This window comes from Neofelis nebulosa, chromosome 4 (assembly GCF_028018385.1).
Source record: "Neofelis nebulosa isolate mNeoNeb1 chromosome 4, mNeoNeb1.pri, whole genome shotgun sequence".
NCBI lineage: Eukaryota > Metazoa > Chordata > Mammalia > Carnivora > Felidae > Neofelis > Neofelis nebulosa.
In genome coordinates this window covers 11486854-11504727 of record NC_080785.1, presented here as the reverse complement: position 1 = coordinate 11504727, position 17874 = coordinate 11486854, and the positions used below count along the sequence as shown (strand labels likewise).

Here is a 17874-nt window from a genome sequence, read left to right as displayed (position 1 = left end):
AGAAAATACAGAACAAGTCAGATAACGGGGGTCTCCATGCTGGTGGGCGTCCTGCACACGTACGTCAGTTTTTGCCCATCTGACTTCCTGGACCCGCCTGTCTGTGTGACTACTGTTTGTCAAGGGCTTTGAGAATCTGTGCCTGCCTCTGTGGGTCCCTTTAGGCCCCTCTGCTTGTGTGAATGTCTTTATAATGTTAGAAAGTGGCTTTTATTAATATGCAACAATTTATTTTTTCTTCCATGTAAATGTTTTAAATGGAAGGATACAGTTATGTTTCAAAAAGTACAACGTTCCTGTACACGCTGCTTATTTTCCTTAAAAATGTAGAAAAAAGACCGAAGTAGAGAGAGGAAAACGTTACCTGCAATTTCATTATTCAAAGCTAACCAGGGTAAAAGTGTCAATATATAGTTTCCCAGTATTGTCTAGTATTTACACAATTGTGACCAAGATGTTCATGGGCACTGTGTCCTTTTTGCTCTTAATATCAACCCGTTGGTACAGACTTCTCACAAACAGCTCTTACTGGAAACGTAGAAGTCCAGTCTTGTACACATGTTCACAGGTTGTGTTCATGCTGGAAGTTGAGGCCCACCAGCATTCCTCCTGGGTAGACAAGGAAAGTGAAAGTCTCCTCGTTGCCCTCTTGTCTGCGTTCCCACGTGTCTTTGCTCTTGTGCGTCCCCCTTTCTCCCAACCCTCTCTGTCCCTCACCCATGTCATTGTAATGGGAGCCAGTGAGGGCATCCCTGTACCCCAGCATCTGCCTTGCAGTAGACACTCAGATTTGTGTTAAAGGACAGCAGTGTGTCAGTTTGGAATATTACCCTTAAACCAGACTTTCTGCATTATTGGAAGTTAACTTGTTATTACCATGAAGCGGCATGGGGCCCATCTCCTGCCCGGGACCTTGAACCGCTCATGGAACGATCTGCGTCCTTTCACGCACGCTTCTACAGGTCCAACCCTTCCCCAGCCAGGAGCCTGCACCCAGGAGCCTGCCGAGCAGATGCGCTAGGGGTAAAATTTCAACGAGGCCCTAAGAATACATGTGTAAAAAATACAAAGTTAAGATTGGTTCTGATGGTTTTAATCAAGCAACACAATCTAGAAAACAGATACATCCTCTCCCTCAGACTTCATGTAGGTATACGTGGGCTCTCCCGGGGAATTACCCAACGTAGAATGTTGGAGCTTAATTTAGGGGCTAGGTCCCCAAGAGTGTTTGTTCAGCCTCCGACTGAACACTGGGGTGCTTTCCATGGCCAGGGGGCGGGAGTGCATTCTGTGGTTGTCGGATGGCAACATGTTAGAAGATTCTTTTCTTTACGTTAAGATGGTATGTGTCTCGCCTAAAGTCTACGAGAGGTCCTGGCATCTGGAATGTCCCGAGAAGGCCAGAATATGAAATCAATGGAAACTACACAGTAACTTGGGACTTCCTTTACTCCAAGTTTGTAGCCAATGTGTTCATCCTGTCCCCTCTGACTAATATTATTTCCTTGATTTTTTGTGCTGAGGTTCAGCTCTTATAAATTACACTCCTACCCAAGAGAAAGGTTAACCTCAGAGCAACTTGTGAAAAGCTATTTGTTCCCGAAGACAGGAATGAGAAACGATAGCATCGGTGTGACTAATGCCATTTATGTGCTCACGTGGACGCAGTTACCAGCAACATCTCATTTGGAGAAGAAATTACGAAAATGAGGTGTGTGTCCAGTTCTTAAAATTTAGAGCCCGGTTTTCTTTTTGTGGAAAATGTACTTTCTTTCTCAAAAATCTCCATCCTACCTCCATTTAGCCTTAAAAAGAATATATTGGCCTCTTCGTGATTTAATCTGTGACTTTTTCCTCATAAAATCTCTGTTCAGTGCCAGTGGCATACAAATATTCAAACTGACCGTGTTGCCTAACTCCTTGCAACGGAATTGAATAAAAACTTGGATTAAAAGGTCAACTTTAAAATACGCATAATAAATTCGCCGGCGAAGAGCTCTCCCAACTTTCTGCACCATTTCCCCTCATGTCATTACTCACGGAGGCTCCCCTGAATGTTAAGGACTGCAAATAAAAGAGAAGAATGTATAGACCAGTGGGGTCTAGGAAAGTTTTTTCATGAACAGGGAATGGAAAGTAGAGTGAAAAATATTTCTTGAACTAATGAAGTTTGGCACAGTAGAGAGAGAATTGGTGGACATTTAGTATTTCCTACGGTACACAAAAAAAGCGAAACTTCTTTATTATTTTAAGAAATCCCTTACTCTGTGCCCTTCACATATTTGCCCCCATAGCCATACTAATAAAAGCTTCAATATTTTTGAGATGGTTATTCTTCTAACATTGTAACTGACGATAGTAAAATTATTGGGGTTATCCAGCAGGGGCTGGTGGGACAGAGTATACGAATTTCTGTAAGGAACAGGTGAGAACGTCTTACTGTAACACAGAAAGCCTACTCGTGCATTCTAATTGAACGTCATGGTCTCTAAGTATTTTGGAATAACACATATTCGCGTCCGTAGCCTCACAACCTCAGCATAGGACAGCCAGGGTCATTCCTTGAACCTCCAGAGCTGAAATAGCTCCAGCTACCAGATTTCTAACTCTGAATTTTCTTTATTAATCTCATATCTTCCATTTTCTTCCCCCTGGCAATTTAGGCCAGTCACACACGCTCTTTACATTTATTTTGACCTTGATTCTTTCAGTCCATACCAGTCCTCCAAACCTTTGTCATTACTTGGCCTCATGACTCTTGTTTTCCCTTCCCCGTTTCAAGTAACTTAAAGCTCCTTGGCCTTTCGAGTTTGTGACTAGCTGTGCTTTGCTTTGGATGATGTCTTTAAGCACAGCCTTGGTGTTCTGAACATTGTCTCCTTTTTCAGGTCTGTGAGCAAGTAAGTGTCCATCATCAGGTCTGTCCAGTCTAGAATTAGGGCTTTTATCATGAGGACTTAGAAACTATTTAAGGAAAACTTTAGCATTATCTACTTAAATGATGGATACTTAGGGATCAAGGAGGGAAAAGAGTAAGTTTTCAGGGACTAGGGAAGCCATGAGCTATGTTCCTGAGGCACGGGTACAAGTGGGGAGCTGAATTCATGCACCAGCGATGCCATACAGGTTTTGTGCGCCTGCCGCAGACACGGCTCTATTCGAAGACAGAGGATCTGGCGGAGAACATGAAACACAAAGTCCATGCTCCCAAGGGGCTTTTACTCTAGCACAGGACTCAGTGTTAAACAAGCGAGCACAAAATTAATTGTGCCACTCGGATGGGACTCTGTTCAGTTCTGCAGAATTTTATGCCCATAATTTCCCAGGTTTATTGCTCAACATATACCTGGCTATTAAATATTCTCTATTCTCTAGGATTTAAAGGTTATTTTTTAAAAACATTTATTTATTATTGAGAGACAGACTGTGAACAGGGGAGGGGCAGAGAGAGTGGGAGACAGAGAATCTAAAGCAGGCTCCAGGCTCTGAGCTGTCAGCACAGAGCCCGACGCGGGGCTCGAACTCACGAACGGTGAGATCATGACCTGAGCCAAAGTCGGACGCTTAACCAACTGAGCCACCCAGGCACCCCAAAGGTTATTTTTAAAAGAAAAACTTAAGGTTTGATTTGTACTCTTTTATCCGTGCTTCTTACTAATTAGTTTAAAACCCTTTTCAACCTTTGTACTCACATTGTGTTAAGTCTTAGATTTCTTTGTTCTCAGGGACCAGCTATGGGTCTGTTAGGAGAACCTTCTTAACTCTGAGTGATCTCAGGGTCGTTTCTGTTTTTCAAGTCATCTGCAGGGATGGCATTAGTCTTTCTTTCGCAGCCCACAAGTCTTGCTTTCAGGGGTAGAATTAAGTACACGGCAAACAAGTCCTTCATAACCTGGGAAGAAAACGATGCTGCTGTGACCTCTTCCTGGGCTGGGAAGTGTCGCTGTGGTGTGTGTGGTGGTGAGATCACGCATTGGCTCTCTGCCTCCAGGGGCCCAGCCGGTGGAGAACTGATGATGGCTGTCTAGAGAATGGTTTGAGACGAGGCTCAGACTGGGGCTCATCTGAAGGGAAAACTACGATTGGTAAGTGAAATCTACTGTGGGCAAGGAAGGAACTTGTACCGTACATGCCCGGAATTTTCCACTCTTTCTATTGGCTCCCTGGGAATGGCTTGACCCTGTGGCTTGGCTTTTAATCTTCCTCCAGGTGTAAGGATCGTTTATTTTATTCTGAATAGAATGTTTTAGACACAACTTAAATAATCTAGCTCGGGGCACCTGGGTGGCTCAGTCGGTTAAGCATCCGACTTCGGCTCAGGTCATGATCTCGCAGTCCGTGAGTTCGAGCCCCGCATCAGGTTCTGTGCTGACAGCTCAGAGCCTGGAGCCTGTTTCTGATTCTGTGTCTCCCTCTCTCTCTGACCCTCCCCCGTTAATGCTGTCTCTCCCTGTCTCAAAAATAAATAAATGTTAAAAAAAAAATTAAAAAAAAATAATCTAGCTCTTCTCCCCATTCTTAAGTGAAATTGATGTTATTCCCAGTTAGGATCCCATTCAGCCTGCTGTCATTGGAAGGTTACTCCTCTTCGCACACATAGAACGAAAACTGTTACTAAGGGGTAAATTATTCTCATATTGTCTTAAACTTAGGAAAGAAGGGTTCTGCTCAGTGCACAACTCTTGCATTTACATCCATACATTTTTAAAAGTTACTTTATGCGTTTTACTCTATCCTTTGGCGTTTTTTTTTTCCAATCTAGAATTTCTAGCTGTTTTTATTTCAATTTAGAATAAATTAAAGCATTCTGAGTGTGTGCACACACTCTTATGTGAGTCTAGGTCATATGATGGAATGTATTTCTGGTGGGTTGTGAGTGATACAATTTGAAAGTCACCATTCAGATCATACCTTTTTTTTTTTTTTTCAACATTTTTAATTTATTTTTGGGACAGAGAGAGACAGAGCATGAACGGGGGAGGGGCAGAGAGAGAGGGAGACACAGAATCGGAAACAGGCTCCAGGCTCCGAGCCATCAGCCCAGAGCCTGACGCGGGGCTCGAACTCACGGACCGTGAGATCATGACCTGGCTGAAGTCGGACGCTTAACCGACTGCGCCACCCAGGCGCCCCTCCCTTTTTATTTTTTATTTTTGAGAGAGAAAGAGCGGGGAAGGGGCAGAGAGGGAGGGAGACACAGAATCCGAAGCAGGCTCCAGGCTCTGAGCTGTCAGCACAGAGCCTGTCATGGGGCTTGAACTCATGAACTGCGAGATATGACCTGAGCTTAAGTTGAATGGTTAACGAACTGAGCCACCCAGGCACCCCATAGCCTTTTTATCATCGTAGAACCTTAGAGAATAAAATAGTTTCTTGCTGCTTACTGACTTGGCTTTTGTCATCAGTCTCCATCACGTCCAATCCAAGGGCTGCTTTGATTGTTCAAGTAAAACTTTGGAAGGTATGAATCCGAGCAGGGGTAGTAAGCAAGGCCTGTTAAAATGCGTGTCGCACATACGGAGCAAACACGAACGCTGTGCACTTACCCTCTGAATGCCCACGCTGTCATGCCCTCCGCCTTGCTCTGAGGAGCCTCTGTCACTGACATGGCCCTAGTTCCCATCCCGGGAGAACTTTGCTCTGAGTAAAACTGAAGGAAGAGAGAGGTATTGCCCTGCCCGCCCTCTGGGGGCATGGCCCACTTCTAATTCCTTGGACTCCACACAGCTCCCTCGGTCTCAGAGTCACCTGTGGCCCCCACCCGTGCTTTTAGTATCTGCAGCCATTTTCAGACTTTCCCAGCTGCCTGTAGAGAAGAGCAATCGTAGCCTGTTTTCACTGATCAGTGACTTAGGTAACCAGGATCCTGGACAGGATCCAAACTGGACAGGACGGTGGGAAGAGGGGCTGCCTGGGGACCCGAGATCGTGCTGTCTGCAGACTCCTGCTGTTGGGACAAACGTAAGAGATACGTGTTTCAATGGTGTGGCAGGGAAGCACATGAAGAGAAAAGGAGCACTTGGGTAGCTTTAAGGAACGGAATGGGGTCCAATGCCTAATTCTTCGGTAGCCTTGCAGGAAGTGGGAGAGGTGCCCTGTCCTGTAAGAGAAGCCCTTCCCTGGGCGTCCAGTGGCTCCGGCCCGATCCGTAGGTGGTGAGCATGGGCTGTCTGAATGCTTTCCCCACCTCTGCTTACTGGATTTCAGAAACTATATTCCTTTTGCTAAGTATCCACTTATTGCCACTGGTAAGATTTTCAGGGTCAGTAGGACATACATTGCTTTTCTTTTTTTGGGGGAGTAAAAATTCAAAACAGAAGGCATTTATATGTCGTGAATACATTTCTAGTAATGTTTGTATAACAGCTGAGCCTCAGCTTCTAAGTGAAATAAAAAGTAGTAACAAGTGCCGAGAATGGCACGCGCTGTACCCACCGGTCCTTTGCTCCTTCCTGGTTTCTTCTGGTGCAGATACTGTTTGGGGCAGTGGTTTGGAGGTCTTAAGTACTAAGTTTTTCCGTTGGAGGTTCTGAGTTGAATGAGCCAATGAAGAAGCCGATGCGTGACCTTTTCTCCGGCTTCTGTGCCATCGTGTCTGCTCTGAGCGGGAAGGCAGGCAGTTACAGGGACAGAGGCTCTGGGAGCTGCTTGGCGGAGACGACGTGGAAGGGTCTGGAGGGAGCCTGCACGCAGCCCTGAGCACGCGATCTGGGACCCTCCCCTGCCCTCTGAGCCTTCTCCTCTTTCCCAGGGCCCTTCCTCCCCCACTTGTCTTCACTTTCTCTGTGACAGCAGTTCCTTCCCTTCTTTTTTCTGCAGCTTATAAAGACCTTTGAAAGCAGTCTCCCTGTCCTTCTTAAGTCTTACAAGGTAGACAGGTGCTACACAGGTTCCCTGTTTTACAGATGGGCAACGAATCCAGAGGTTGTGTGAACCCCTGGCACACGTGATCCGGTGGGTACCCTGCATGCCGGACAGAGCAAGTAGCAACAATCCTGGCTGGCTCTCCGACACTGGATGGGTGAAATACTGTCACTCTTACTCATCCTTTGAGCAATTTTATTGTTTTGTATAGAAACCTTGATTATGAGACTGGTGATAACGAATACAGCTGAGAAAATGGAATGTTAGCTTAAAAATGGACTACAAACATATACGTGGGTAACTAAATAGTTTTGACATCAGATTTCAATCTCACGTATTTGCATAATAACAAAAATGACCTCTCAGGTAAGTTGTTCACAACTGCACACTGGTTCAGCTGATCCCCCTTCTATTCTCCACTTCAAATCTGACTCTTGCTTTGTCTCAACACCAGGAAGGAAAGGGCTGCTGCTCCCTTGCAGCAGGACGGGGATGTGTGTACATAAAACATGGTGGGGGGGGGGGGGGTGGTTCCTATGTCACGGTATGTATGGCAACGTTTGGTTTGGTAAATCGTTCAGGAAAGGGTGAGAAGAGAGAAGAGGGTCTCGTTAGAAACACGGATGAATCCCAGGGCCCCAGGTGTTTAAACTGCTGAGTCAGCAACCCTGTGCATTCTCTGCCTGGTAATGGGCAGGTGTCAGCGTTTAGACTCCGACTGTGGGAAAGAAGCTCAGGCACCCTCCGTGCAGCCCCTTCCACTTTCTGGCTAAGGAGCAGGTCCAGGAACTTGGGCGAATGGCTGGACAGGGACAGGAACTCAGGCTTTCAGACCCAGATCCTCAGTACGCAGTGCTCACTTATCCCCACAGGTTGTCAAACTCCTTTCCTGGTCCTCTGCATAAACTTGGGGTCTGTGAACCACTGCTTTTTCAGTCTGAGTAATGTCGGAAACCATTCAGTTTGCATGCATAGATGTCCTCTGCACGTTTTCAGGCTTGCTTGTAAATATGACGAGGGCGGTTTCCACCTGTCACTCGGCTAAAGGGTAGCATGCTCGCTGCGGAACTGAGCCGGGGGTGACTGTGTCAGTGGGGCTTTCTGAACTCTCACCTTCCACGCTGTGTCTCCCTTCGTGTGGAGCTTACATAACTGCCTGTTTTCAAACTTAATAATTAGGTCAATGCTTCTTGATTTACTTTTAAAAGATCATAATACCAAGACAGTAATGAGGCCAGGGTGAAATGGTGTGGTTCTAACATCCCAATCTGGAAGGAATTTTTTCCTATTTTATACAGAGGAATCTAGCATGAATAGACACTCAGAAGTAGCCTTTGGGGTATAGATTTAAGGACAGGCAGAAGAAGGCTTATGTGTTGAACACCAAGAACCCTCAGCAGAGAACTTTCTCAGCTTCAAAATTAAAAAAAAATTTTCTAGGATAAATGTAATGATTAGTAACATAACAACAGTACTGAATGTTATAGTGGAATGATCCACATTAGTTTTCCAATTGAATGTCGTAGAGCTTATTTACTTTAACAAATAATGATTTTTTCTCCCTCGCTGTAAAATTGAGATCTGCCATTTGTGTTACCTGGGTTATCTAAACATCAGTATCTTGAAAACTAGTGGGCTTCCCGTGGAGAGGTTTCATTTCTGTAAACCAAGGTGAACTGTTCTTGTTGAGCAAGAAGTCGGTGGCAAATGAGGTCAGTCAGAGGCACAGCTATGGATGCCAGGTGTGGGGTTAGTTTTTGATGGCCATGGTCCAGAGGAGCGGATGGTCCGTTTCCACAGTCACGACACCAGATCCATCGTAGGTATTGGAAGTACTGACCAGTGTTCCAAAACCAAGCACGTTATTTGCTGTAAGAAAATGAGAAAAAGAAATGTTTAATGACAGCCAGCCTTTCTCCAGTGTAGAACTCTGTCAACAGTTACCAGAAAAGCAGTTAAGCATGTGCTTTAGAAGCTATATAAATATATATGTGATAGAAGATATATAAGATGTGGGACAGGTGAAACATATGACGTGGGATTTTAAAACTGAAAATGTCTAGAACTTGCCATAACCACTTTTCTGGGAGTTGGTTGTTGGTTGTTAACCATTCTGGGATATATGCCATTCTCTCACAAAATTTCATTAAATTTTCTAATTTTTTTTTCATTACCGATTGTAAAATCAAAACCCATTTTCTAATGTGCTACTTGCTTCCCTGCCTGGGTGCAATTATAATTTTTCTTGATGATTCAGAGTTAACATTTTACATAAGTTATTAAACTCTATAAAGATGCAGTCTTAGTGTCAAGTATGAATGATATGGGGCGGAAAGCTAATTACTCCAAAAAGGCATGGGATTTTGGTTATATTTTTCTCGTAAATTAAGAAAAGCCAAAATGAGCCAGGCCTGCTTTGTAAAATTAATAGGAACTCAAAGGTCAAAGCAGACTTCCAACGGGGTGATCCTGAGGAGGCCATAAGCCAAGCTGTAAACTGAGGCCAGGAGATGAGATAATCTCCTCTATTTATCAAAGTAGAGGTTTAGGAATTGAGTGATACAATTTGCTTATCAATTCCACATACACATCAATATATACCTGTATGTATATGTTCTAGCAGGTTAGCTGAAGTTAATGTCTTTGCACATGGAAGAACAGTTCACATCAAATGACTCTAAACTCATGACTTGTCCTATAAACATTCCATGATAATCAATATTATTTTCCTTGCTAACATTCAAAGAGAAAAATAGAGCCCATGCTGTCAAAGACAGAAGAGGACCCTTTTCCTTTAAACAAAAGGTACCTATGAAGTTACAGTGCTTTGGGGAAATAATTATAATGCCCATTGCCCACAAGAGGGAGCTTGTTATCTTTCTGAGGAAATCTTGAAAAGGCAATTCAGAACCGGCATTACAGGATAATGTATAACTAGTATTACCAGTTAACACAGTTTATTTATTTAAAACTCAAATTTGTTTGCTTTTCAGAGTTGTCAACACGTTTACTGATGCAAGTTGGAAGGTAAAACTAAGGGTACAGAGTGAACCTTGTGGGAATATCACCCTAATATATAATTCAGTAGGAGCTCTGGCTGTTTTAGTAATTGGGAATTTTGAGATGAAATTTCTACAGGACGTTAATACGCACATGAATTTACTAAATCCAGATACAAGTGTGAGGATAGTGAGTTAGGGGAGGCGGTCGTGGGTTCAAGGCCAAGTCTGCTTGGGATCTGTTGGAGAAAGAGACCTTGGCTCTCCTGCGGGGTGGCCACGCCTGCAGGCAGGTGCACACAGGGACGTCGGGACTTCTGGCCCAGGCCCAGGGTTTCACGGTTCTCTCTCGAACATTTCAAACCTTTATTCATGAAGACAACTTGGGATGCTTTCATGGGCCTGCCAGTGTAGAGTGCAAAGAAGGTGTACACGACCACCTGAATTTCATGCAGCACACTTTACTGTTTCGGAAACTGATTAAAATCCTGGTTTTCACATGGGCTCCAAGGACAAGAGCACAAGATTATTTCTCTAGCTTGACTTGCATGTAAATTCCTTTCTGATTTTCTGAAAGCAGACTATCTGATTATCAGGGCTAGATGGACACTTAGGTTATATACATTGGTTTCCCTAAGACATTAATTCTTAATGGAGAAAGAATGAAAATCGTTTTAATCGATTACCATCATGAGGGCCCCACCCTCCTGACCTGATTCAACTCTAAACTCCAAACTCCTCCCAAAGATCCCACCTGCAAATACCATCACTTTGGGGGGTTATGGCTTCCACCTAGGACTTTTAGGGGAACACATCCAGTCTCTAATGGTACAGTCAATATTAATGAAAGGTTACACTGAAATATATTTGATTATATTACAATGAAGTGATAGAAAAGATGAATAAGCTGAAATACAAATCATGAATTTCAATTTACTACGTCACTACAATTATTTTGGAGTGTATTTCTTCAAGTCAAAGAATCATGCTTTTTGATCAAACCTTGAAGTCTTCCTTATGAAAAAAAGGTCTTTTTTTTTTTTTTTTGAGGAAAATATTTGGAATTATGATTGAACTCCCCCTGCTTTGAATGTTTGAGGGTCAATCATGAAGTAAAATAACAAGACTGACAGCTTCCCACAGATAGAAGAAAAGCAAATGATTTTCTTCCAGTTCCACTGAGATACTGAAGCCTAGGAACAGCATAATGACCGGATGTATATACATCCTAGGAAATGATTATCACAACAAACTTTGTTAACATGTATAACGAAATATTTTCTTTGTGATGAGAACTTTTGGAATCCACCTTTGCCAGCTCTATTCCATGAGGCATTGTTAACTATAGTTGTGTACATTATGTGCCCAGTATTTCTGTATCTTGTAACTAGAAGTTTGTGTCTACCTTCACCCAATTCCCCCCACCCCTGTAGCCCTGGCAACAAAATATCTGAGGTTTTTTGTGAAGTTGGTATTTTTAGATTCCACATATACGTGACATCATACACTATTTGTCTTTTTCTGACTCACTTCACTTACCGTAATATCCTAAAGGCCCATTCGTGTTGCAAATGGCAGGATTTTCTCCTTTTGATGGCAGAATAATATTCGTGTGTGTGTGTGTGTGTACACAGTATATACACACACATGCACATACACACATACATGACTTCTTTATCCATTCATCCACTGATGGAAATAACACTTAGGTTGTTTCCATTTCTTGGCTATTGTGAATAGGACTGCTAGAGAACGTGGCATGCAGGGATCTCTTCAACATAGTGTTTTCGCTTCCTTCAGATATGTTCCCAGAAATGGAATTGCTGGATCATATGGTAGTTCTAGTTTTAATTTTTTGAGGAAACTCCATACTGTTTTCCAAAGTGGCTGCTCCAATTTACATTCCCACCAACAGGATAGAAGCATTCTCTTTTCTCTAAAACCATGCCAGCATGCATGCATGCATTTATTTATTTATTTATTTATTTATTTATTTATTTATTTATTTATTTATTGATGATAGCCATTCTTCCAGGTTAGAAGCATTCTCTTTTCTCTAAAACCATGCCAGCATTTATTTATTTATTTATTTATTTATTTATTTATTTATTTATTTATTTTTTGATGATAGCCATTCTTCCAGGTGAGAGGTGATAGTTCATCGTGGTTCTGATATGCACGTCTCTAATGAGGAGAGATGTTGGGCACCTTTACATATACCTTTTGGCCATTTGAGTATCTTCTTGGGAAAACTGTCTCATCAGGTACTTAGGCCATTTTTGATTAGATTATTTGCTTTTTTCTTCTTTTTGGTAATGAATTGTATGAGCTATATACTTTGGAAATTAACTCCTTATCAGATACATGGCTTGCAAATATTTTTTTCTCCTTTTCGTAGGTTGTCTTTTCATTTTGTTGATTTTTGTTGTTGTGTGGAAGGTTTTAGTTAGATGCAGTTCCACGCGTTTATTTTTTTAATTTGTTGCTTGTGCTTTAGGTGTCATATTGAAAACATCATTGCCAGGACCTTTTGTCCAAGCAGTTTTTTCTCTAGTTTTTCTTCTAGGAGTTTCATGGCTTCAGGTTTCATGTTTAAGTCTTTATCCATTTGAGTTATTTTTTGGGAGTGGTTTATGATAGGAGTCTAGTTTCATTCTTTCATATGTGATATCCAATTTTCTCAGTCCCATTTACTGAAGAGATGGTCTTTTCTCAGTGGAGTATTCTTGGACCCTTTGTCATCTATTAGGTGATTGTATATGTGGGGATTTAATTCTGGGCTCTTGATTATGTTCCATTGGCTCATGTGTATATCTTTTATGCTGGTAGCATTGTTTTGTTCCTATAGCATTATAATATAGTTTGAAATCAAGAAGTGTGATGCCTCTGACTTTGTTCTTTTTCAGGATTACTTTGACTATTTCAGGGTCTTATGTGGTTCCATACAAATTTTAGGACAGGGATTGCATTAAATCTATAGATGCCTTTGGATAGTATGACATTTTAAGTACATTCTTCCAATCCATGAACATGGGGTATCCTCTCATTTGTGTCTTGTTCAGTTTCTTTCATTAATGTAGGTTTCAGTGTAGAGATCTTTGGCGCCTTTGGTTAAATTTATTCCTAAGTATTTTATTGTTTTTGATGCTATTATATAAATGGGATCATTTCCTTGTTTTTTAGATAGCTCATTGTTAGTATACAGAAACACTATTGATTCTTTTATGTTAATTTTGTAACCTGCAAGTTTGCTGAATTTGTTGATCTAACAGTTTTTTGGTGGAGTTTTTAGGATTTTTTTGTATAGAAAATCATATCATCTGAAAATTGACAGTTTTACTACTTCTTTTCCAATTCTGATGTCTTTTATTTTGCCTAACTGCTCTGTCTAGGACTTCCAATACTGTGTTGAATAGGATTGGTTAGAGTTGGCACCCTTGTCTTCTTCCTGAGCTTAGGAAAAACTAACTTTCACCACTGAGTATGATGTTAGCTGTGGGCTTGTTATATATGGCCTTTATTATATTGAGATATGTTCTTTCCATACATTTGTTAAGAGTATTTATCATGAATGGATGCTGAATTTTGTCAAATGCTTTTTCTGCATCTACTCACATGATTATATGATTGCTTTTCTTTCATTCTATTAATGTGATGTATCATGTTTATTGATTTGTGTATGTTGAACCATCCTTGCATCCCAGAGGTAAATCTCCCATGATTACAGTGAATAATCCTCCTAATATGCTGCTGAGTTTAATTTGCTAGTCATTTCATTGAAAATTTTTGCTTCTTGTTTTTAAATTTAATTTATTTTTGAGGAAGAGCCAGCGAGCAGCGGAGGGGCAGAAAGAGAGAAGGAAACACAGAATCTGAAGTAGGCCCCAGGCTCTGAGCTGTCAGCACAGAGCCCAATGCGGGGCTCAAACTTATAAGCCATGAGATCATGACCTGAGCTAAAGTCAGATGCTCAATGGACTGAGCCACCCAGGTGCCCCTGAAAAACTCTGCATCTGTATTAGGGGTATTAGCCTGTAGTTTTCTTGTAGTGTCCTTATCTGGCTTTGGTATCAGGGTAATACTGGCCTCACAAAAGGAATTTGGGGGTGTTTCCACCACTTTGAGTTTTTGGAAGAGTTTGAAAAGGATTGGCACTAATTCTTCTTTGAACGTTTGTTAAAATGTACCAGTGAAGCCATCTGGTCCTGGGTTTTTCTTCACAGGGAGCTTTTTTATTATCGATTCAAGCTCCTTCCTAGTAATTCATCTGTTCAGATCTTCTATTTCTTCCTGACTCAGTCTTGGTAGGTTGTAGGTTTCTAAGAATTTTTCATTTCTTCTCCAATTTATGCAGTTTGTCGGTGGAAATTTCATAGTACCTTCATATGATCTTTCGTATTTGGTGGTTTTGGTTGTCATCTTTTTCATTTATAAATGTTGATTTGAGTCCTCTCTTTTATGTTTATCTTTTCATAGAACCTACTCTTAGTTTTTACAGTTTTCCTGTTCTCCATTTCACTTCCCAATCTTTGTTTTCATTTGAATCTTGGTTTCCTTCCTGTGCAACCTTTGAGCTTAGATCTTCTTTTTCTAGTTCCATAGGTATAAAGTTAGGCTGTTTATTTGAAATCTTTCTATTTCTTGATGCATGCATTATAACTATGAACTCTCCTCTTAGAACTGCTTTTGTTGTATCCCGTAAGTTTTGGTATGTTGTGTTTCAAGATACTTTTTCTTTTAAAATTCTTTTTTGATCCATTGGTTGTTCAGGAGAGTGCTATTCAATTTCCACGTATTCATGAATTTTCCAGTTTTCCTCCTGTTATTGATCTTTAGTTTCATACTATCGTGGGCAGAGAGGACAGCTGGCATGATTTTAATTTTCTTGAATTTGCTAAGACTTGTTCTGTGGCCTAACATAGGATCCTCAAGTTCCACGTCCTGGCTGTGTTCCCTGCCAAAGTGCAACTGTATGACGGACGCCACAGTTGACTGGATTTGGTGGTCAGGCTTCCTAGACAGTCAGGACTACTACTATCCTCAGAAATAGGCATGGTTATGAACTAGACTCCCTGCTTGGGCAGGGCGGAAGAACGGGGCCTACAGGCAACGTGGCTTGTTGTTTGGGGACACAAATCAGGCAGGACTGTGTGCCATCTCTGGCCAGGTGGGGTCACCGGCTTTGTTCTACAGATGGGGAGAGTCACTGGCTGTGTTCTCTGCTCGCGGGCCGCTTACAAGCGGGGCTGTAGGACAGGCTACCTGACTTCCGTGTGCCCTGGTTAGGTTCCCTGGCTGGGTGGGCGGAAGGCTGTACTCGGCAATGGTCAGTGCTACACATTATTTCCCTGCTCAGGTGGGGTTGCCGCAGAGGCCCCGAGGCTGGCAAGGCTTTTTTTCTGGAGACCAAACAGGCTGTGGCTTGGCTCGGCAAATGGTCAAGGCTGCTGGCTAGGCTCTTCAGTCCAGTGCTCCTGTAATTGGGATTGAAGGAGATATGTTGGGTTTCCTGGTGAAGCTGGGCTGGAGGCTGTATTCAACAGTGAGCAGGACTATAAATGAATTTCCCCAGTCGGTTGGGGCCATAGGTCAGGCCCTAGGGCATGCAAGGCTCTTGTTTGGGGGTCCAATCAGGTGGAACTTTGCACCAAGCTCTCTGGCCAAACACGGTAACCGTTCTGGCTCTGCAGATAGGCAACACTGCTGGCCAGGTTTTCCATTTGAGTCCCACTGGGCTAAACAGTTTCCCAGGGTCTCGGGCCAGGCTTCCTGGGCTGGGAAGTATACTCAGCAGTAGGTAGCCCTGTGAATTAGCTGTCCGGCCCAGGCAGTGCAAACGAATGGACTCCACGGCTGGCGTGGCTCATTATTTGTGGTCCCAAATCGGGCAGATCTGTGCCCCACCAAGTTCCTTGGTCCGACTGGGCCACAATCTTGGCTCTGCGGGTAAGCAAATGCACTGGCTGAGATTTCTGTTCAGATGCCACTGTGAGTGGAGACTTGGTCTTCCAAGATCCAGATGTGTCTGCTATAAACCCCACTTCCCTTTTTTAATCACAGTCTGATCCCCATGGTCAAGCTGCACAATCCCCCCTTGAGGTGAGCCCCGAGTCTGGGTCCCCTTCAGGTGAGCCCTGGTGTTAGGGGAGCTGGATGTCCATCTCGGGCTGTCTCTCTCGCAGAGAAACTGGAGGCTCCACTTGGTGCAGCGCTGTGCTGCTCAGGGTGGGGGAGGAGGGGTACGGCCAGAGTGCAGCTGCTCCTCTCATCTTCTAGGGCAGTCTCCCTCGGTCTTTGTGTTTTAGGCTCACGCCCATGCTCTGGGGTTTTCACAATGGTGTCTCATCTGTGGATAACTGTTACTTGGTTTCTTGGGAAGGGAACTGAAGATGGGAATGACCTAGGTTGCCATTGTGATGCCATCATTCCCTCAAAAATTACTTGTTCATACCTATCCCAGAGAACTTGCCCAAAACTTTGGCTGGCTTAACAGTTAGATTCGATTCAACATTTAGACAATTTAGATGCAGTTTATTTTTCCCCCTCTTTGTTTGCAGAGAGTAAACCATGGTTCTAAGATAACTAGTCACTCTGATCAAGTCCTGCTTTAATCAGAGACCAGAATGAAAGTTACAGCTATGTATAAAATTATAGGCAACCATATCATATGTGATAAACATAAGCTAAAGTTGCTTGCTCTGTCTAAATGTGAAAGTTCAGTCTCGTCTGTTTGCTTCAAAGCCACTGTCATCCATTGTTTTAAGGGCAGTTGGGGTCTAATGACAACAATGTAGTTCCTGTTCCAATGAAATTCAATACCGGATATATTAGGGACCACAGAGGCACAGCCTAACTTTTGGGTTTTCATATGCTAGAGACACAGAAGTACTTAAAAATAAGAGAAACATTAACGTTGATTTTACAGTTTTCATCCATGACCTCAAACGGTTTTCCTTCCCAAAGGTAAGGATGGAAGTGAGGCACTTAGTATTCTGTTTCCTTTCAGTGACATCCCACCAGCTTTCCTCTAAAGCTGCAAAGACTAAAGATTATAAAGCAGAAAGCTGGCACATTGGTAGAATTCAAAGTATTCAATCCTTTTGGTGTCACATGAAGGTAAGAAGGGCCATCCGTCCTGGATTCCTGCCTGCCTTACCTCTGTAAGCTGATGCACGGGGTTGTGGCTCTTTTCAGCGGGCTGACAATGTGGAGGAGCACTGTGGGAGGACTCTGAGGCGTTAAGGCTTTGCAGAGCAAGATGGGGAAGCATTTGCTCCCTCTGCACCTGGGTCATAGGTCTGTTCTGATACTTTCACAGAGGAGGCATCTCTCTGTCAAAAATAGTATAACCCTCATCATGTGAGGTTAAGTCAGATGCGGGTTCAAACCCTGGCTCTATCTATGAACTCAGTTTTCTCATATAAGTATTAAAGAAACCTTAAACGTCTTTACTTTCTTCTGTCAGTGAAGTAGGTAAAGGTTTTCTTTCCCCACTTTAGTAGTCTTTTTAAAAGAGAGAGAGAGAGAGAGACTGCCATGATTTGAACTATTAGCAAATGCCTTGATTCAAGTGATTAGTTTATAGTCAGTGGAGAGGTACAATGAGATAAGCTTGGCCAGACTAGTAAGTCATTTGTTTTATAGGTATTTACTAAGGCTATGTATACTCTTTGCTGGACACTAGAGATAGAAAGATGTATATACAACGAAGCCCAGCAGACTGGACAGAAGCATGGGGCAGGCACTAATGAGTTGGCCAGGATGGGTTGTATATTCGAGTAGGAAGTGAATCCTTCGGTGAGGAGGGTGCCACATACATTCTCCCCAGAGGCCTGACCTCTGTCCTGGCTTCCTAGGAATCTGTGCATTGACACAGGTTATTTTGTAAAAATACATCAGTAAAATTCTAAAAAGGCAATGCAAACATTCCTCAAATTGATGAAACTGAGGGAGTAAAGAGAGGGGAGTAAATGAGCTTTGCCAGGAGATGCTATGCAAAGAGGTGGTATTT

General features: G+C 42.7%; 1 protein-coding gene and 1 long non-coding RNA gene across 13 annotated transcripts in view; both read right to left on the bottom strand.

The window, feature by feature from the left end:
• Nucleotides 1-356: 356 nt before the first annotated feature.
• On the bottom strand, nucleotides 357-4919 carry LOC131508806 (uncharacterized). Its single transcript, XR_009260160.1, has 2 exons — nucleotides 877-4919; nucleotides 357-609 (listed from the first exon to the last, which is right to left on the bottom strand). It is a non-coding gene; the product is annotated as an uncharacterized LOC131508806 (long non-coding RNA).
• A 2123-nt stretch (nucleotides 4920-7042) lies between these two features.
• TPK1 (thiamin pyrophosphokinase 1) overlaps nucleotides 7043-17874 on the bottom strand; it is a 354405-nt gene continuing 343573 nt past the window's right edge. For 11 of the 12 annotated variants that reach the window (XM_058723961.1, XM_058723966.1, XM_058723964.1 and 8 more), the window contains one exon: nucleotides 7043-8733. In XM_058723961.1, the coding sequence (XP_058579944.1) occupies nucleotides 8615-8733 (119 nt within the window). In that variant the 3' untranslated portion in view covers nucleotides 7043-8614. The remainder of the gene's footprint in view (nucleotides 8734-17874) is intronic. The other variant, XM_058723965.1, reaches the window with a different exon arrangement.